Source organism: Epargyreus clarus, unplaced genomic scaffold, assembly GCF_041222505.1.
Source record: "Epargyreus clarus isolate Ecla_fem2 unplaced genomic scaffold, WU_Ecla_fem_2.2 ptg000005l, whole genome shotgun sequence".
Lineage (NCBI taxonomy): Eukaryota > Metazoa > Arthropoda > Insecta > Lepidoptera > Hesperiidae > Epargyreus > Epargyreus clarus.
The window spans coordinates 7270743-7293998 of NW_027332213.1; the positions used below are offsets into that span (position 1 = coordinate 7270743).

Sequence of the window (23256 nt, forward strand, 5' to 3'; positions counted from 1 at the left end):
TGTTACCTCATTTAAAAGTAGATATTTAATAATATTAATTTAGAACAATTGATATGTAACAAGAACAGGAACAAGGAAATTCGTGTCTAAAAATGTTACCTTAACATTTCATAGGTGTCCATTATTTTGTTATTCTATGAAATTATGACTGATCGAACTCGAGTATTCCCGAGGGAGCGCTCGGAACAAGATAGTTAAGTGGCTCCACAAACTTTATTAATACTCAGCGATAAGCAATAGTAATAGGGGAGTTAGTTCTGCTCTAAGATCGATGATTGGAAACCACTTTTTGTTGTGAAACATCCAATATGAGGATAGCAAATTGCTACTGCTTAATTGCGGTTTATAATTAATTAGTTTTTGCCCGCGGCTTCCCCGCGTTTAAAAGAAAATAATATGACATACTAACATACATAAAACTGAAAATTCGTACCTTCATTGGAATGATAGTGGCGCCATCTGGCGAAAATTGGCCGTACCAACTCTGAAACCTTCGTGGGCTCATGGATAACAACTTTGCTAAAGATCATCACTTGATCAAATGCATAGTTTACGATTCAATCCTTACTAATTCCCCCTATCCCTATATTAATATTATCCCCACTTCCTGTGGGACTTTCGGGATAAAAACTATCCTATGTCCTTTCTCGGGTCTCAGACTATCTTTGTACAAAATTTTAGTAAAATCGGTTCAGTGGTTTAGGCGTGAAGAAGAGACAAACAGACAGACAGACAGACAGAGTTACTTTCGGATGTATAATATTAGTAAGGATAGTAATATAATTAAAAAAGGAAATGTATGAAATTAATTACTTATAAGGATAATAATGCGTATGATTCAAATAAATAGGTATACATTTTAATATTTTTTTATGTGGCAGTCATTTTGGTTGTTTATTTACATTAGCCCCTTTGAAAAAAGTTATTAACTAAGGCAAAATAGGATTATATAGTATGCCATTTTTTAAATGCGTTTTAATTGTGTAATAACGTGGTAACGTGTACGTGTGTATTCGTAGTAAATTTTGAACACACAAAATACCTCAATTACTTTCAAATCTTAAAAGCTTTACGTAGAAATAATAAACCAGTTAAATTGTATCAGTTGAAATGTTTGAAATATAGAACTATTTTTCGCCGTATTTTATGGGCTATACGTCGTTTTGGAGAAAATAAATTTAACTTACTCCGCAATCGAGACCGTTGCCAGAAGGCAGTTCGATAAAATAAGCGTAAACCTGTCGGGTAAATACTTTCTACTGAATGCGACATAAATGCTCGCTTACACTGTAACTAAGAATTAGAGATAAGTCTGAACCTCTTATTTTAAGGAGCCGTTCTGTAAGAACGGGCTTTTAACGAAATTTGTATATTAAAGTAAGTTCTTACACTGTATCTCTCATCTTGTATAAATTGTATATTTTTATCAGGTTTTTCTGTGTGTAAAACACGTCAAGATACTTTATCAAATTTATCTACGTACTGACTGACTGACTGAATAAATCGTTTTGCCGCCGGCCGTTAAGTGCGAAATTTTTCACACGAAATAAACATTTAATTTAGATGAGAAAATTCATCCCTAAGAGCTAAATGGTCAATGTAAGCTTGTATCGCAATAATTCTACTAAGAGACGATCCACGTATTCGAAACAGTTCTCACCGTGATTCAAAAGTTTCGAATTTGATTTCCAAAAAAAAACAATAAGAAAAATCCATTTTATACTCTCGTGAAAAAATATTTTTCCCAAAACTGATATCACATATCTGCTATTTAAATATTTGCCTGGCTAGGAATCGAATTCGACACTCTATGCGCAAGTTCAAACAATTTAATTATTACGTATATTCAGCATTATATCTCACATAAGCTTCCAACATGCCAATAGAAGCTTGTTGAAGGAAGCTGTCAGCTTAAGCTTAGTGTACTATTACAGAGTTCCGTGTCTTACGTACCGTGTAAGACTTTACAATATTGCTTGCTCCACTGATATAAACATTGAAAACCATGAGAATTAAAACAATACATAACTCTGCATTGTACTTGTTAAAAGTGTTTACTTACGCTCATTATTAATAAATATTCAATCTGGCTAAGATTTTGCAAACTAAAGATCAATATTGGCAAACATAACATACCAAATTCCGGTACTTAGTAGGCGAATAATTTAGTAGTATGATTAGTCACATTATACACGGTGTCCCGTAAGTAACACGACAAACTTGGGGAGAAGATAGGTTAGGTAGGGTCTGACCTCATTGAGAAAAAAAAAACCTATATATAAGAGAATATAGAAATGCGTCATGTCTCACGTCGATATAGCAAATTGTATGATTACAACTGCTCGCAACAACTTCAGAGCGGACTAGCGCGGATTATACATTTGTATGTAAAAATAGTCATTTATAGCCATAGATAAGTATAGATATCTCACCGCCTAGTAATTGAAGGAAGCCATTAAATAGCTTAAACGGCTGACAATTCTGTCAGCCATTTAATGGCTTTCATGTTGTAATCTACGCGGAACAACGCCGACATGCCCAGTTAAGTGGTGCAAAAAGCCGAAATCCCAGAAACCCGAAAGAAAGAGTGCGGAGAAATATCCTTTCATTCGTTAATGATCCAAAAACTATATTTTTTAATAGTTTTCAAACACGAAAACAGATGACATTGACAATTTCAATTGTCAAAACTAGTAACATTTTCTTGTTAGTAAATAATCCTTACTAATGTATGTTTAAAGCATAAATAATATAAGTACTGTTATCTTAAAGCTTTATAAGTCTGAATACTATGAATCCAGTAAATCTACATGAAAACTAGACTTAAACGAGAGCGGAATCACATTTAAGATTTACGGCAGTTGTTACAATACTTGACGAAATTTAATAAAAACGATAAGAAAATTGTCGCTAAGTTTCGCTTTAGTGTTTATAATTTTTTATTATTACTTCGTTTTAAATACTATGCCATTTTCTTTTGTAGTCTTTTCGGATTAGTAATAAGATGGAACTTCAATAACTTATATGTTAAGAATATTAAGTACAATACAAATACAATAAGTATTGTATTATTTGAGTCGTATCATTGTAAAAACAAATCTAGGAGCCTTCAAATAAATAATACAAGGTACATTTCCATGTCACAGAATATGATAATTATTTGACGTTTGTTCCAGGTGGCGTGGATAAAATCAGATTCCAAAGCAATTCTGGCAATCCACACGAACATGGTGGCTCTAAACCCACGTCTTTCGGTCACATATAATAACCACAATACGTGGAAACTGCACGTGAGTAATGTGCAGGCGAACGACTCTGGCACTTACATGTGCCAAGTGAATACAGATCCTATGAAAAGTCAGGTAAGAATAACTTAGTTTTATTTTATAATATAGGAGTAGCAGCCGAGCATGCGGTCCACCAACATGCACTTACCATCAGGTACGAGTAAGCAGCTATTGGCGCCAATAGATCTGTAGTAATTGTAACCAACCCCTGATAAGATTGGATTATTAGGCAGAAATAAGTGTTGCGGTAGTTCCGCCGCAGTCGAACCACATAGGGTTCTACCTACCTTAGAAACTATAAATTATTTTATCGTCACATGTAAATATGTTCAAAAAATTTTTGTTCAAAAAGCACAAAGAGGTGCATGCTTAAAATTCGAGCTTCTGAACCCAAATTTCAAACCTTACTGCTTACTACTGCTACTAATCATGCGTACTTAAGATATTAACACCTTTTTTATACAGATGGGTCATCTCACAGTGATGATACCAGCTGACATCGTGGACACGGCGACGGAGGGCAGTTCAGCGCGGGAGGGCGGCAGCGTCAGACTGACGTGCAGTGCGACTGGCGTCCCTCCTCCGACTGTCCTGTGGCGACGAGAACACAACCGACCTATCGTGTTCAGGCATGATGGCGGGAGGGAAAAGAAAGGTAAGAAAATTCAAAGCTGTACCCTTACCAGGAGTTTTCAAATTTATCTCACAATTTTACGTTACGTTTAATCTATCCATTATTATGTTCCGTTTGCTTCAGTAGACTGAGTAAACGTAACATAAGTAAGTGCTCAAGTGACGATGAACTTTTTGTCTACCTCATGATCGCAAAAAAGAGAGACAAAACATAAAGCGCCATTTTGTCAATTTAGACATTTAATGTTACGTTACTGACTCTATAGTTCTGATACAATCTGCTACGGGCGCTGATTGGAAATTGTATGGGCAAATACGTAAACAAATACCAAAACAGTCATATTTTGCAAAACGTAAAAACGCATGGTAAGGGTACTGTTCTATTGAAACGGTATATGGTAAACGGGCATGCAGTCCATCGGATTGTAAATCGCATGCTCCAAATACAAAAGGAGACCTACTTAAGATTTAATACATATATTATACGAAGGCTAATGGCACTTGGTTAATATAATAAAGAAGTAAAGTATGTATGTTTATAGAACGTAAATTTCAGAAGGACTGATCTGATTCCAAAAAAACTTCTACTCATACAAAACCTCACTATCGGTATCGGAATGGTAGGAACGACTTATATTATATTGCGCTAAAAATAATTTTGGTGTGAAATTACTACATTAATATTTAAAGTGTAAAATGAATTAACTTGTTCAAGGGATTTTAATTTTATTACAAACAAACTGTGCCCCGCGGTTTCACCCGCGTTAAAAAGAAATAACGCGAGTGAAACCGCGGAGCACAACAAGTTCTAAAATATAAGTAGCCTAAGGTACTTCTTATTACATTAGCTTTATCAGGTTCAGCCATTTCAAAAATTAGCCAGAACAAACAGACAGGCAGACAGACATTAAAAAAAATATTTTGATGTATTTACCGTATTAAAAAGCGGTTATTTCAATATTAAAAACAGACACTCCAATTTTATTTATGGTGCTATATAATGGTTATACAATACACCAACAGTTCTTTCACGTAAAATCTATATACACCTAGGCTAAATACGAGTTTTCCAATCTAAAACTTACGTAAATGAAGTTGCAGGGTGCAGCTAGTATTTTTTTTTTTTTTTTTTTTATGAGAGCAGTCACCGTCGCCTATGGACATTTGCAACACCAGAGGAGTCGCCAATGCATCGCCGGCTTTGAAAGAGAGCTCTTTTTACACCCCTCTTGAAGAGCCCCATGTCATAGTCCTGAGGGAATACCTCAGGAGGAAGTTCATTCCACATTTTGCACGTACGCGGCAAAAATGATCTATTAAACCGAACCGTGGAGGACCGCCACGGGTCCAGTTGATGTGGATGGAACTTCATCCTTCGGCGAGTGGTGCGATGAAGGAAAGGCGACGTAGGCACCAGATCAAACAATTCCTCAGAACACTCACCATTGTAAAGTCGGTAGAACACGCAGAGGGAACCTATGTCCCTCCGAAGGCTTAAGGGTTCTAACCGATCAGAGATCACTGGGTCATCGACGATTCGCACCGCGCGTTTCTGTACGGAGTCAAGTGGGTTAAGTTGGTATTGTGGTGCCCCTGCCCAGAGATGCGAGCAGTACTCCATGTGGGGCCTCACTTGCGCTTTATAAAGCAGCAGGAGTTGCCCCCCAGTGAAGTACTTCTTGGCTCTGTTTAGGACGCCCAGTTTCTTTGAAGCCAACTTGGCTTTAACTTCCAAATGACTCCGATACTGCACGTCGCACGAGATGTCGACTCCCAGGATCCCTACACTTTTACCAATGGTGAGCGGGGTACTTTGGAACTTAGGCGCTATGACGAATGGGGTTTTTTTAGCGTTAAACGCGCAGACTTGTGTCTTCGAGGGGTTGAACTCAACAAGGTTAAGACGACCCCATTCCGAGACCCGCTCCAGAGAGTTCTCGATTTCAGACACAAGTCGGATTCTGCTTTCTTCCACGAATGTCCGAGAGGTGTTCGCACGGCCTGTGTACACAGCATCTCCCGTGCTATCATCTGCATAGCAATGAATGCCACCGATTTTTAGCAGCATATCATTGATATGCAGAATAAAAAGCGTGGGAGATAATACAGACCCTTGGGGCACGCCAGCGTTGATGAGCTTCGTGTCTGAGCAGCACCCGTCAATTACGACCTTAATATGCCGCTCAGACAGAAAGCTGGCTGTCCATGTGCACAACCTCTCGGGAAGACCGTAAGATGGTAACTTCGCGAGAAGGGCCCTATGCCAGACCCGGTCAAAGGCCTTAGCGATGTCCAGGCTTACGGCCAATGCCTCCCCGTTGCTCTCAACAGCCTGCGCCCAACGGTGAGTGAGGTACGCAAGAAGATCACCAGCTGATCGGCCCTTGCGAAAACCATATTGGTGATCGCTGATCAGCCGGTGCTCCTCCAGGTACCTAAGGAGCTGCGTGTTTACAACACGCTCCATAGCTTTTGAGAGCAGGGAGGTTATCGCTATAGGCCTATAGTTGGCCGGGTCGCTGCGGTCACCCTTTTTGGGAATAGGGTGTACAAGGGCAACCTTCCACGAAGACGGTACTTGTCCTGTGGTGTAGGAAAGCGAGAATAGGCGCGTTAAGACGGGAGCCAACTCGGGAGCGCACGTCCTGAGCACCACTGCGGGGATTTCGTCTGGCCCGCTCGACTTCTTGATATCGAGGGACAATAGAGCTCGCCTGACAGCCTTCTGCGTAAAGCGAATATCCGGCATAAAGCTCTCACACCGCGGGATGGTAGGCGGTGTGGCCCCTGTGTCATCAAGAGTCGAGTTTGAGGCAAAGAGGGTACCAAGAAGATCGGCTTTCCCCTTTGCCGTGTGGGCCAGAGAATCATCTGGTTTCCGCAGGGGCGGTAGTGAAGACCGGCAGAAATTACCCTCGACAGCTTTGGCCAGCGACCAGAAAGCTCGACTCCCGGAGGGGTAACCAAGTAGCCGCTCGCCAATTCTGCCGATGTGCTTAGACTTCGCCTTGGCCATATGCTTCTTCGCTGAACGGGAGGCAGCATTAAACGCGGTTCGGAGCTCGGGGGTTTTTGGGTCCTTGCTAGCGTGTGCTGATGCCCAGGTTTGGAAGGCCTCCTGCTTAAGGCTTAGCGCTTTAGCACAAGACCCACCAAACCAGGGCTGACTCCGCCCGCCGACAGATAAATTAATAAAGCAGGATGTACTCGTATAAGCAGCCTCTAATGTATTATGTGTACATAATGAGCTCGTCGCCTGACGCTCTAATGAACAACTGAGTACATGGTTGCATATGATGTCCTGGTATTTAGTTCAAGATGCAGTTATATGAATAGTTCAGAAACAAGACTACGTATTGGTTGTCGTATATAAATATTTATAATTATTAAATTATTAATATTCACAAAGTTTCGAAAACGTATTGTTTTCGAAGGTAAAAATAAAAAACAAAGGGTTGCACTCCGGGAGTGCCGGCAGAAGTGAAATCTTTCGAAACCTAACCTGAATAATAAAATATCTTACGAATTTTCGATCAGGCCACGTGTTCTGACGCGAGTTTAACATTTTTTACCCATTACAAAAAGTGCACAACGCCGCTAAAGAAGTTTTTACTTCAAAAATCAAAGATTTATTCACCTTTATCATGTTTACCCGACTGCAATAGGTAATGTTTTTCTAGCATATATATATATATATATATATATATACTTATGTATGTATGTATGTAATTAAGAAATTGTCGTATGTCGTATGTAATTAATAAGGTGTCGTTTGGTTCGTTTAAATTGTGTAGTAACATAGGCTATATTAAATTATCAGCATTTTTGTTTTTAAAATATTGTTCTAGTTAATTAATATGAAATTAGTTTTACATCAAGTAATTACTGAAGTTATTTCCACAAAGATTGAAAAGCAGTTCTTTTCCTTTTTAAAAAGCCACATAACTTAATTGTAAAGATTTTCTTAGAAAAAGGTTTATTCGAAATCTATGAATTTCTTTAAATAATGATTAGTTGAGCTAAGGGAATACTTTTAGTTTTTATTCTTACAGCCTCACAAACGGTAAGAAAGTCTATGCATACCAAAAATAACTCATCTTTTTTAATGTATAGGAGTAGCAAACGAGCATGCAGTCCACCTGATGATAAGTGGCTACTGCCGCCCATGCGCATCTGTAATCAACCCCAGATAGTATTAGATATTCCTACCTGAAGTCGGCTACAGACGCACCCCTACCAGTGAGAACTAACCTGGAACACCTTAGAAAAGTATGTCTCCCCTACCACATCGTTAAAACTAGAACACATATCATTATAAGGCAGAAATAGGTATAGCGGTGATGCCACCGGAGTCGAACCACAAAGGGTCCTTCATCTAATACATGTTTTTTATAATTAAAAAAATCGAATATAATATTTAATGTATACTAGTAAGCATTAAAAAAATATACAAACTTATGTGCTGTTGTATTTTATCGTGAGTACGGTAGTAACTTTAATATAATTAAGCAAATATCATATTCATATTCGTCATATTCGTATACTTAATTCAATTTTTCATATTATTAAAATTCCAAAATATTAGCTATGTACGCCCCAGAATAAATTCTACTTGATCTATGACTTGTGAAATTTATCGTTCTCATTATATATTTCTAGGAAACGTAACGACGGTAATATTTTATCTAGATTTTCAGCCGTGAAAATTCAAAACGCCCGATGCCCACCTGTTCCTTAAGAAATGACTAGAATTATCCAAGCAATCAATACGTGAGATTGTAAGAGAAGTTTGTTATACATTTTCGGAATTAAAATTAGATTACGTTACATACGTCAATAATACATCAATAGTACTACAATGATAGTTAAGTGGTTGAAAGGTCACTCCTCAATATGGAGGTCCAATATTCGAATTCCATCCATGCATCTCTGATTTTTATTTATATGCGTTTAAGAAATAAATTATCAATTGTTATAACGGCGAAATAAACCACGGTGAGGTTAAGTTACGTTAGTTAAAAAACCAGTTCTCAAAATTATGAAACGGTGACTAATGGTCTAAACGGAAACGGCCAGAACATAGCCTTTGTTTATTATGTTGTAGTAGGATTCGCACTTGACCGATTTTGATATAATTACCATTGACATTTTATAAACATATACTCGCAAACGAATATTTATTCTACAGGCTTTTTCTAACTCAAATAAGCCTTTTTTGCTAGCAAACAATATATAAATTGCATTCAGCTAGGCTAGTTCATTCTTATATGTTGGCTATGTAATATTACTGAACGGCTCGGATTTGTACAAGGTTATTATGAAATAATATATCACACAATGCTTTCGACTTATACTCGTATAAGCAGAACATATTAAATGTGCCCTTGTTGGCTCTACATAATGCTTCAGAGAGAGCTTAGATAACTATTCTCTTTTAGTCATTTCTGCCGCTAAGCATGCGCTATTGTATTCATATTTTAGCTTTTAAAGTTTACATTTGTTAAACCATACTATTTATAGTACAAGTTGTTACAGTACATTTAGTTCACTATATAGATATAGAGAGAGAGTATATAACTATATAGTATAGTATAGAGATAAGAGGAAATAAGTTCTAAGGCGGTATACGCATAATAGCGTAGCGTTTGAGCAACTGGCAACTTTAGTGATGTGGTGAATAAGACTGTTGTTCAACAGTTGCTCGCCGACTATTTAGTATACTTAACACTCATAGAATACCACTCCTTGATCGGCCAAACAACAAACTGGATTTCGCAGTGGCAACGGATGAAACGACTGCTCAGTAGCTAAAGCGGCAATTTAGTAGCCTTCATTCATGCAATAGTAGTCAATGGGAGATCAGACAAAGTAATAGTTTAATATTAAAAATAATAATAATAGGAATAAAAACGTTAGAAATTTCACTTTCACCTTATTTTGTAATTGAATTACCTCAAACTTAGATACGTACGCTCTATTTTTAGGAATAATTAGTATTTTTTCATCTAAATTAAGACTTTGATACAAGCTAAATATATGATTATGTTTAATAACGTTTAAATGTTTCATTATCGTGCTAACAAATACAGTTTCTAATTAAAAACGAGAGTAGATGGACATAATTAGGTTTTTGTAGGTGAAAATATAGCGACGTACGAAAACCAGGAATTGTATTCCGAAGTGGGTGTCGCAATTCCGGGCAGATTGGTATTTGGTTGTGAATATTTTAGTATCACGTGAGGTGCACTCTCTCAATCTATTGGATGGCATGGACATAGCTAAAACGATTAATTGTTAATCGGGATACAAAAAATCCTTGTGTATCGAAGGGGAAGTAAACTACGTTAAGTATGTGATTTTTTTAACAAAAAAGCAGTAGATTTTTAACACTACTTTAGCAATAAACATTTGTAACAACGTAGGTATTAGTTTCCACGTAAGCTTAAAGAAATGAAATTCCCGCAAAATGGGATCTCCTGTGAATCTAGCTGCATACAATGACTTTCGAACTAAGTTAATCGGATACATAAGAAAATATATAAGCGACAAATAAATTACCTCTACCCTTTGGAAGTCTGTTAAAAATAATGTTTCGGATTATTTAGCCACGTATGTTATAATTGAAAGGAAATAAATTATATTAGGAATGCATTTCCATAATTTAATTCTATTTTAAGTGCACCAGTCAGCTACTTAATTTACTGAAAAATCTTTATTTCTTCAACAATTTATTTCAAGTAAATTTTCGGTTTTTTTAACTTTGTGTAGACGAATAGTATTGAGGCTAAAATCATTTTAAAAATCGAACACTTTTAAATACAAGGCAGATCGAACACAGTGGTCAAAGCGTTTTAAAAATGGCCACAATATTTTTATTTCTATTGTCTCCTTACAGCTGCCAGCGCTTAGAATAAAAATTTTGAAAAGTCGCAGAGAATCCACCTAGAGGGAAATAGCCAGCGGCGATTTATTCCGTTTCAGAATGACAAAGGTGTGCATCTGGTGAAAAATGAATGGTTAAAAAATATCTTGAATTCCAACGCTACGTTATTTTATTCAGAGTTACATACTATTTTATAACTTTTTCTCTATTGGTGGTTACTGAGTTTTTTTGGAAGCACATTTGTAAGACATTACATTACACATATTTGTAGCAGTCAGTGCCTAATTAGGTACTACTATAACCCGAACACACAAAACCTTATGCGTTCGGGTTACAATAGTAATTAGGCACTGACTCCTACAAATGTTTTAATAAAAAACATAAATTAATTTTATTTTAAAAATATTGGAATACCAAACAATTTTATATTCCTACACTTATTTTATTATAGTAGTAGTAGTATAGTACGAGTAGTTTGATATAATGGCTTCATTGTGATTAAAATAAATATCAATATTTTACATTATGTTGAGCGTAAAGTTTTAGAAAGGGCTCTTAATTATTAATGTAGGTAAATGCAACGTTTAATTTTAACAGTAATGAATACTTTTGTCAGGTCAAGTAATTCTTGGAAGAAAGAGTGTAACAGTCAAAAATTAATTTCTTTTCAGCAAATTAAACACGCCACAATCACGGGACACAATGATCTCATTCCGCACAACACAAATATTGAAATTCACTGTCTGGAAGTATTCACAAAATATTTGGTCAAATAAATTGCACGGCTATATAAATGTTTGCGCAGTTGTAGTTTGTATCTGCAGAGTATTCACTGATGCCAAAATTATGGAAAATTTATTTCTTAGTACTTGTTACCATGATTTTATAAATAAAATAATAGAATACGTTGAAAACATTCGCTTTTTTAAAAGTCGAAGAGCCGATACATATAAAAGTGTTGCGCTGCCGCACCGCCAAAATCAACGTCACCCAACCCAAGCTACAAATTACCAAATTTGTGGCGTAGAACTCGCCGCGTATTCTATTCTAGCCTTTTCTTGTAAAAAGGCCTCGATAACAATACGGTAGTACCACAGACCCGCTACGCTCAACGCTTAGTGGCGTTACTTTGCGGCACTGCACCGCAACGTTTTTATGTCTGTCGATACTTTAACCGGCAGTCCTTATGTGTCCATACTGTCCATCCAAAAATTCGTCGTCGTAATAATAATTAATGTACACAACATTTTAAGCTCAATATAAAACACAATATCTAAAACAAAATGGTGTTTAATAAAAACACACACAGGCTCTTACGGGAACTCAGCTACTCCAGTTATATTAACAACGTAACTACACAAAGTGGAGCCCCCTTTTCCTTATAGGGCCCCCAATATATTTTTGTTAATAATGATGGAGGTGTTTCTTTACAGCAGTTGAAAGAGGCCCCTACAATCTATCCGGAAATTTATTGTTACACCATTATAGGATGTACAAACGTATTGTTACGCATAATTATATTTTAAACGTGAAATAAATTCGATACACATTTCAATAGATTTAAGCCACAACCGAAATAATAGTATCAAAGCATTGCATGAAAGGATCGCCTCTTAAATGGTATATGTAACTCGATAGCACAAAATTCTGTCTGTTACCACAAATAATACTATTTCCCAAAATCAGACTTTGTTAGTTTTAGGAATGTTGCACAGTCAGTTCGCATTTTGATTTCATTATCGATATCGTTCATATGGGTCAGTTATCAAAAGTTATATTTGTCCAGTCAAATGATTTTGCATTTAGTTGTCGTCGTTATCCACCGGGTACTGTCCCACTGCTGGGCAGAGGTATACTTTTAGAATAATACTAGCTGACCCAGAAAATGTTTTGCCATATAAGTAAAAAAAATGTTAAGGGTGAACAACCCTTATCACTTTTTTCATACCCCTAGTATGAAAAATAGATAATAGCCGATTCTCAGACCTACTAAATATGCATATAAAATTTGGTGAAAATCGGTAAAGCCGTTTCAAAGGAGTACGGTAACTAACATTGTGACACGAGAATTTTATATATAAGATGGTTTCTAACTGTAGTATATCACTCACGCTAAATAAGCAATTGTAGATGTTACATACCCTTCAAAACAGTAATATTATTTTAAAACTGAAAAAGCCGAGATGCCTGAGATTTTGACCTTGGATTTCGTCAATCGAATGACAAAATAATTTTAATATAACTTGGTATCTGAATAAATGTAATTCCAAAATGTATAACTTTAAAGGGTTTGATAGACAACACTTTAAGTATCCTATTAAGAAAATGAAGGAAGCCACATACATATCATTATCCAATTAGCGTTCGCCTATGACTTCAAACCATACAAGCATTTGCTAACGAAATGGTCCTTCAGAATATAACAGCACGTAAGAGCGCAATCTGTCTGAAGCGTTGTAAACGGAAGCTGATTTTCAGTACAAATCACGCGGTTCTCAAAAACATGTTATATTACTCCGTAGCAAGGCGGAAAATGGCTTGTTGTGCTATAATAATAACTCTCAGTGGCTACTTACGGAACTTTATGTTAAATTGTAAAATAAAAACATGCAAAAGATATAAAGAGATAAAAAAATTAAGGCACGTTTGAGATACGAGTAGGCAATGATAGTTTAGTGTTTAGTAGTAGTTAAAACTCGGTTTGGCAATCAGGGGTCCAAAGTTCGGTCAAAGACGTACCTATGATTTTTCAGTTATATGAGTAGAAATAAATTACCTATCACCTACTATCTTGAAGGAAAATATCGTGAGGACAACTTCGCGCCTGAAATGTATTTAAGAAAAAGTTCTCAAAGGTTTGTGAATTGACCAATTCGCACTTAGCTAGTACGGTGGACTATGGTCTAAACCCATTTCACTCTGAAAGGAGACTCTTACCCAGCAGTGGGAATGTAATGCGTTGACAACTATAGGATACAAAACGTACTACCTAACTTCAAATTAGCCTAAATTTACCGTTACACCCATTTGCAATTAACTGAACAGTATCTGAAATTGTGGCTACAATTGCAGGTACCAAAGTATGTTGCGATACGTTGAATATTTTAATTCCGTTCAGCTCTATTCAGTAAACATAAAATTAAGTTCAAATATTAATTATGATGATTTATTTATTTATTTATTTATTCTTAAAACACCATTACATCTATCCTTACAGGCTAAACACCCAATACGATAGAGAGGCCTTATTTTAAATACTTAACTAAATTCTTACTTACATTCCTACTTCATTAAACATAATATATGAAGCACAACTATTGCGAATTCACTCAAGTTGCATGAAAATACGTCAAGCTGTTCATGCGCCTGGTTGAGTGTACAGAGTGCTCGAGTGAGAGGCGACTTAGCCAATAGCTCGGTCCTGGCTGTCGGCACGGCCAGCAGCGGCGGGCGCCGGCGTCTACACACATAGTCCTCTGGAGCACAGAGCTCCAGGCGACACAGTACCTCCGGATTATGAGCTACACCGCGCAACAACTTTACTAAATACGCGATTAGTGCGAACTCTCGGCGTACTCTGAGTTGATTGTAACCCACCATTCCTAACACGAACAATGTCGGGTACATTAACGGGTAGTATGGATATACACCGTATAATTTATTGTACAGATGCCTCGCAAATTTATTTTGAACTCGCTCCAACATTGTTACATATTTTGCTTCATAAGGGGCCCATATGACTGCACTGTGTTCCAGATGACTCCTGATCAGTGAATCATATAACACCTTGATTGCGGTAACGTTAGTCATGCCTCGCGACTGCCTCAAAACAAATCCTAGGTTTCGGTACGCCTTCTTACAAACATTAATAATGTGTTCGCGAAACCTAACTTCACGGGTAATGGTAACGCCAAGATCACGTACCTGTGTTACTCTCTGTAGCGGCTCGGAGCCCATACGATACTCGTAACGCAGGCCGGCGCGTGCGCGAGTAAAGGATATCACCGAGCATTTGGAGATATTAAAATAGAGCTTGTTTTCACGGCTCCACTCTGTTATCCGATTTATGTCGTCTTGTAGTCGTTCACAGTCCCTTCTTTCTTTAACCTCGAGCAGCAATTTAAGGTCGTCCGCAAATAACAAACATGTGCCATGTTGAATCAAAATCAAATATACTTATATACAATGTATTCGACCTACATAGTTAAAATAGTTTGAAAGTTGAAATATCTTTATATCTCACGTGCATTATTTTCTCGCCTCTGTACAGATTGCTTTACAACTCCACATTCCTTTAAAAGTTTAAAACGGGAAGAATTTTTCATTTCAGTCCAACTATCCAATGCAACATTTTCAAAATAGTCGGCCACTTCAAATGCTCACTTACGCTTCTAACGAGAAATTAACTGGAGCAATGAACTGAAGCAAATAGAAAATGCTAAAATTTCCTTTGTATTTCTTAACTGCGTATTTTTGCCGCAAAAAACACAAGTGCTCGAATGCTATGGTCATAATGGATAATTGCAAGATATACCTGTGTATAGTTTATAATAGCTAAAGAGCAAAATTATTTTTTTGAGTATATTCATTTTTTCTGATGAAACATCAAATTGGTCAATCGCGTAATTTGTAATTTTAAAACTTGTAAGAATTTTATCCATTGCAGTACCTAAACAATTATTTTCTAGTCGAATTTATGGAACAATTAAAAAGTATTTAGATCACATATTACATTGTATTTTGAATCTTTTAATACCTTATTGACATCAAAATATTAAAAAAAACATTATTTTAATTATAACTTACTTAACATAATATATTAATTCCATAATATACATATTTCGGGAATCTATAATTATATAAGCAGTAGGAACTGTAAAGTATAAGTGACATTAAATATACTACAATAATAAAAATATCAAAGCTTTTATACTTTTTCGTTTTAACTACTGAAATAGTAACGGATGTTTGAGGTAGCAGCTTGTTTTTAAACTTTGGCAATTTTTAGGGTTCAGTAGCTTTCATTACTTTGTATTTAAATTTTTGAATTTACTTAAACTCGTTGTTTCTTAATTATTTAAAATGTAGATAGAACCGTTATTATTTGTATTTTCTGGTGTATTTTTACTTAATTTTGGTATACAGACAATAAGTGGTGAAGAAAACAGCGTGAGGAATCCTGTACGCCTGAGAGATCTTACGAAAAAAGTTTTCAAGTTTACTTATCCGCTCTAGGCCAGTGCGGTACTCAGACTTGTGCCCAGTAGGACTACCATGAGTTTACAAAAGTATTACTCGCTAGCGACTGCGTAAAATAAATGTATGAAAAAATGTACAGCGCCTCTGGTGGTTACTCGTAGAACTAAAATCCGTAGTGACGTAACTCGATACGTAAAAAACCTATCGAAATCAAATCGCTAGCGAATGTCATTATGATCAATTGCCATACAAATTCGGTCCCATGAGTCATTAATTTGACAGACGTTGTCAAGAAATACCGTAACGATAGTAGTTATGTTATTCACTAGCAAAATGACAATAGTTTTCTATTTACCATTTCTATAGTGGCGTTTCTATGCCAACTCATGGTAATGCTACAGAAGCAGGATTGTAAACGATTGATGACGTACAATAAAAATATATTTTATCCTATCTTCTTGTAACTTTTTTTCAAGATTGAAGTAAGAAAAATATTTAAATGTAGCAGAAAAATATATAACAGCACTAATATTCTAATTTTGTGATATCTGACGGTAACATCATTAAAACACAGGGATTAACAATTGTAATTTACCACGTTAAACAATCCAAAGGCGAAATGTAAATAAATAAAAAAAAACTGTCAACGTTTAAACACTAAGTCGCCTACAGAACCCTTAAACAATACGCCTTTAATTATTTCATCTGACATCTGTTAAAGGCATTACACGAAAGCGCAAATAAAAGCTTGAACATTTTTCACTCATTTTCTAAGTACTCTATTAAATGCTGTAGTCCAAGAGTTGAGACTGAACAAAAAATAAGCTCCACTCTGCTCAATAAAATTTTTATTTCACAAATAAGTCCTGAGATAAATGCTGGAACATCAAAGCCATAATAAAAATAATGACTTAACCGTTCTCCGCCGTTTCTCGACGTAAAACACTTTGATCACAGTTATTGCTTTTCTATATTATTATGCTTTCATTGGTGTTACATGCTATATTATAACAAAAAAGGTTTTTGTAATTTTATCTTTGTAGAATAATTAACACTGTGACCAACTTGTTAGAATCTATTAAATAGCCTTTATAATTATATGACGGGTCATAGTATTTAGGGAGATTTGTGGTATTCACCACACTTCCTTGTTCGTACTCGATAACCATACTCGTTCTGTAACATTTCCGAATTCAACTATAGCCACACAACCAAATTAGGGAAATATTGCTTAATTTTATCGAAACGTAACATACGTATGCACTTCTGTGAACATTCATTCATTCATTATTTTCAGATGTAATGTATTTTTTGGCATTAAAGATTTTTATTTTAACAAAACATCCAACATGAAGTTTAATCTAACGTTAAGCGGCCTGCAACCAATGGACTAACATAACCAACTTCAAATATATTAGTCTCGTCTGGAGGCAATTAAGTTGCTACATTTATAGATGTCTTCTAGTGTAGTCTAGATAAAGATAGAACAATTACACGACAAAAAAATATAAAAAATACACGTAGTAGACATAATTGCAGTAGTATACGTAGTACTTGCAATATTTAAAGAGATCTGCATGGAACTATCAAAACGAAAAATTATAACAAAGTATTTACGATACAATTTTTGTATTTATTATATGACTTCATTACCATCTAAGGCTCTTTCTTTCAAATTCCATTTGACCCCTGTCAAATTCTAAAGTATTAAAAATATACGTTTTCTATTAGCACAAAAAGGCCTACGAAAATAAAACAAGAATTCACAATTAAATCGTCCTTTAGGGTTACAAAGAAAGGAACCGGCAGTTGAAAAATAAACCCCAAGCAAAATTATCTCCAAATTGAAGTGGAATTTCGCATCGAGATACAAAAGTACTCTCCATGGACGTTGTTCTTATTGTTAACTCTATGGAGTGAGTTTCCCTTTTCCCGGGAGCCCCGAAAGCCGCCGTTCGAGTGACACTTTTTCCAATTCAATCTACTTTGCATTGTGCTTGACACTCACATGAAGCATTACACCTAGACTCACCCCTGCACTTTGAGCAAGCACTTCTCTTTCCAATGGATTTTATTTACGCAAGAGAAAGCAAGCTTTAATACATATATCGCTGAGACAATAAGGCGCCTCGCAACGAGATATAAAAGCTTTGAGTTCGCTCCCGTTCCTTTTAGTAGGATTCCTTTGAAATGAATCGAATAATTTGTGGACTTTATGCTTATAGCTCGGTTTTTTATTTGCGAACACTGTGTTAAAATTGTATAAATAATGATCCTCGGTTCAAATGGCTGCGATTTTCTACTTGAATGTAAAGTTGATTTGCTTTGAAATATTTTATAAAACAAAAGCTACTTGTTATAAATTTAATTAATGTTTATTTTGGATATTACTTACTACAATATTTTAACTGAATTTAATATATTTAGCTAATTAATAACGGCCCTCTATCGATGGTACTTTTAACATCGGTGATTCATGTTTTTGCGATTGCATCGTGGTTGCATTAATTTCCGGTGGCTTGCAGCGTTTAGTCACGGTATCTATTCTAATTTATTATTTTCGTTTATCACCCGCTACATTAAATGATTCAGTATAATAAGCAATATATTTAGCGATTGTTTTTGGTTTTACACCCTTAATCTTCCATCGTCATCATCATCCCATTACTGTCCCACTGCTGGGCACGGGTCTCCTCTCAGATTGAGAAGGATTAGGCCATAGTCCACCGCGCTGGCCCGGTGCGTATTGGTAGACTTCACATATTTTTAAGAGATTTTTTTATGTATCCCTCAGGCATGCAGGTTTCCACGATGTTTTCCTTCACCGTTCTTAGCAAGTGATAATTAATTTGTAATACACACATAACTTTGAAAAATCAGAGGTGCGTGGCTGGGGTTTGAACCTCGGGCCCCTCGATCGACAGGTCGAGTTTCTTAACCACTAGGCTATCACTGCCTGAGGTTTCCATACTGAGTCTATACTGAAAAAGGGGTGTCACCGTAATCAGCACTATTCAGTACAGTATTGGATATAATAGTAGATGAAAAACATAACTGAAATGCGCTGCAACTCATCTCCTATATTGAACATCTCGTTAATATCTTGGTTATCAACATCTTGAACCATACATACGATTGATTTGCTAGACTTCCTCCAATAATAAGTAATTTTCGAAGCTACCTCCCTCATACAAATTACTGCCGAGCCTCATATGATTACACACCGAGCAATATATTACATTCGATATTGGACACGGATTGGTAAATTGTTCAGTTTACATTTATGTATTCAAGCGATAAGCAATATCTATGCTGTGGCCCTTTGAGCCTCTAAGACGCTATTAATTCTGTTTAACATACACAGATCGAATTATGGTTAACGATAATTGACATTTGCTTATCTGAATGATCACGTGGTTTACTGATCTTCCGATTCTAAAAGGATTCTATTATTCTATTATGATTCTATTATTATTCTAAAAGGATACGTAAACAGTACCGATTTTAGTCCTTATATTAGTTTGCCTGTATGTCAATTTATAACAAGGTAATAAGCTAATAATAATTGAAGACTTAGTTCGTTTGTCCGCCGCCATCGTGGAGTAGGTGGTAATAATGTAATTCTAATAATATATATTATATTATCTCTCTTTCTTAATAAATCCGGCATCCACACCCTTCTACCGAAATAGAAGAACTATTCATTTATTCATCTACATTCATCTAGATTCATTCATCTATTCATTCATTCATCTATTCATCTAGAAATAAATGCGGTGATAGTACATGACCTAAGATAATTGTACCCTTACCATGAGTTTACAAAACATCCCACAATTTTACGTACGTTTACTAAATCCATTATTCTGATCCGTTTGCTTCAGTAGACTGAGTAAACGTAACAATAAGTGAGTGCTCAAGTCTTTTCGTCTGCCTCACATGTTCGCAAAAAAGAGAGACAAAACATAAAGCGCCATTTCGTCAATTTAGACATTTAATGTTACGTTACTGATACTATAATTCTGATACAATCCGCTAGGGGCGCTGATTGGAAATTGTATGGGAAAATACGTAAACAAATACCAAAACAGTCATATTTGTCAAAACGTAAAAACTCATGGTAAGGATACTGTAGCATAACCCTGTTTTCTAGAGAAATAATATACCTATGCCTTTCAGAACATACCCAGTAAACTTCAATGTACTGGCATTTATATACATATATTTAAATTGATACTACAATATTTCCTGTTTTTTTCCGTCAATATTCTTTTGTAAGATAACAAACTTATAAAATATACTTCCGAGTCTTTAAAAACGTAATTTGAATACTCCCCTTTTCCTAACTTAAATCGACTTCCGCGAAAAACTTTGTCTCTCACGTCGACCGACGACCAAAAAAGGACACCGGCGCTCTTTTGACTGAATTTTTATGAATTTTTTGTTAGTCTGTTTAGGACGAAGTATATTGTGAGTGTGAATCTAGTGTGTTGTAAGTAGGAATCACTTGGCTTTGGGAAAATTATATAAAGTTTTTTGGTATGTTAATTTTGTGGCCGTTAAAGTAATTGATAATTAATTTGTAATAATCACGTTAATTGGAAGAATCAGTTGTTATTATACTATTTAGTAGTTATATCCATTATACATAATATTAAATACTTTTCTCCTTTTTCATAAAAAATAAACAGTTTAGAGCTAGCACAATAAATATTGCATATAAAAATTTGGCGCATTTATTTATTGTACATAAAAATATTATATTAGAGTGCAGTTAAAATGTTCAGCGCTTTTCAATTAATTTCACGCACAAACGTTTATTGTTTATTTATTTATTGCAGAAAAATTTGAATCAAAACATTGTTTACAGTCAATTAAATTGTTTAAATCACAAATATTTGAAATCTGTTAGCGTAATAAATACTCCAGATGCATAAAACTATACGCGCATTAATTTATCGCCCCTAAAAGTACTATTATATTAGATTGCAGTTAAAATATTCAGCGCTATTCAATTAATTTCACGCACAAATGTTTATTATTTATTGCTTTATTGCCGCAAACTTTATACCAAAACATTTTTAAAGTCAATTAAAGAGTTTAAATTACGCATATTAAAAAATTGCAAGCATAATTAATACTGCCGATACATAAAACTATAAGCGAATTAATTTATTACCCGTAAAAGTCCTATTATATTAGAGTGCAGTTAAAATATTCAGCGCTTTTCAATTAATTTCACGCACATACGTTTATTGTTTGTTCGTTTATTGCCGCAAACGGCCGGTTGCCGTGTGCCGCTGCAATGTGTACGGAACTCGTTATCTTGTCAATGCACACATAACGATGTTGTTTAGACAATAGCGCTAACCAAACAATTGACTAATAATTCCGCTCAGCAAACTGCCATACCAAATGGAAATTTCACGTAACACCGAAACCACGTTCTATTGGTTTCCTTAATGTAAATGTGGTGTTACGGTGTGTGTACGTAAATTCTAAATTGCTTGTTTGTTTTGTTTAAACACGCTTTTATTTGGAATCGAATTAAACATTCGTACCTGCAATTAACTGAATCGGTTCAACTTGTTTAACAAATGTTTGTCGCTTAGTAGGTTCCGGAATAGATTTTCATTGTGCTGGTTTTAGTTTTGCCATCTGCTATTTTGACTTTCTGGGTCTAGTTTATTTGGTATTATAAAAACCTATAAATACAACCAAATTCTTATAAAATACTAGCTGACCCGGCAAATGTTGTGTTGCCATATAAATAAAAAATATTAAGGGTGAACAACCCTTATCATTTAGGGGTATGAAAAATAGATAGTAGCCGATTCTCAGATGTACTGAATATGCATATAAAATTTAGTGAAAATCGGTAAAGTCGTTTCGGAGGAGTACGGTAACTAACATTGTGACATAAGAATTTTATATATAAGATTTTTAAATGGAGTAACAAAGAAACAACATTTCAATAATACGATGTTTTCTTTAACGATAACTATCTAGTAAACAGTTAATTTGTTTGTCTAAGCAAGCTTTAACATTTATTCATATTATTTACACATACGAATGTATTTGTTTGTCCTATTATGAACATTGTTGTTGCCTCAAGACAATACAGCAAAGTAGTATTTAGCGTTATTCTCAAGCATCTCTTTTGAGTTATAACAATATACTAACTGGTATAATAGAGTACTACGTGGTAGGGGGCATAACTCCTTGCAACCGAAGGCTTAGTTCAAGTCTCAATAATTATGATTTACCACAATTCTTAGGTTATTTATAACATTCTAAATGTTTTAATATCCCGTATAACAACAATTGCTGCTTGTTATGTTATAATAAGTTACCGATAATATACGCGATAAAAAACCTAATTTGTGTACTTCATGTGAAACATTAGTTTTTAACATATTAGAGTAAAAAAAGACAATATTCTCGTAAACTAAGGCGGACTAACGTAAAAGACATATTTTTATGTTTTATTACACTTTTACCTTGGAAGTCCTTCATCGTTACTACATACATACATAATATTGAAGGTGGTAGAACCCTTTGTGGTTCGACTCCGGCGGCACCACCGCCACACCTATTTCTACCTAATAACTGCAGTGTTAGGTGCTGCTGTGTTCCGGTTTGAAGGGTGTGGTAAGGGAGGAAGACTTTTCCGAGGCATTCCAGCTTAGTCCTCAGGGGTAGCGGCGCATCTGTGGCCGACCTCAGGTAGGAATATCTAATCCTATCTGGGGTTTATTACAGATGTCCATGGGCGGCAGTAGCCACTTACCATCAGGTGGACTGCATGCTCGTCTGCTACTCTTATATTATTAAAAAATATATATATATATATACATATAACATTGCCTATAGCTGCTGAACACCGATAACCCAAAAAGGGTCTCGTTAAAATAGAAAACGTCTTACAATAAGACCTCCGTATATAATAATTACACATAATTTATCGGTTATCCGAGAAGGTCGGCCATTGCTGGAGAATCACCAATTTTATAAGTTAGGTATCCGTGCAAATGTCACCGCAGTAACCATAACCTTTTAGTGGCAGTTTACTCCTCGTTGGAACAGTCCGTATTTTTAATAAAAAACGCAATATAGTTTTCCCGAGCTAGAAATGGAGAAGAGCGGAGCCTTGGAATTTCCAATTTTTAAAATTAAATTGCTTTAAACAATCGTACTTAGCTGAGGGTTAAAGTTCAAACTTTCAGTCTAATTTATTGTGTTTAGAAATGTTCG

General features: G+C 35.5%; 1 protein-coding gene across 2 annotated transcripts in view; it reads left to right on the top strand.

The window, feature by feature from the left end:
• Window positions 1-23256, top strand: part of LOC140758010 (lachesin) — a 210404-nt gene that overhangs the window by 158280 nt on the left and 28868 nt on the right. For both annotated transcript variants that reach the window (XM_073093948.1, XM_073093949.1), the window contains 2 exons: window positions 3177-3362; window positions 3753-3942. In XM_073093948.1, coding sequence (XP_072950049.1) covers window positions 3177-3362; window positions 3753-3942 — 376 coding nt within the window. The remainder of the gene's footprint in view (window positions 1-3176; window positions 3363-3752; window positions 3943-23256) is intronic.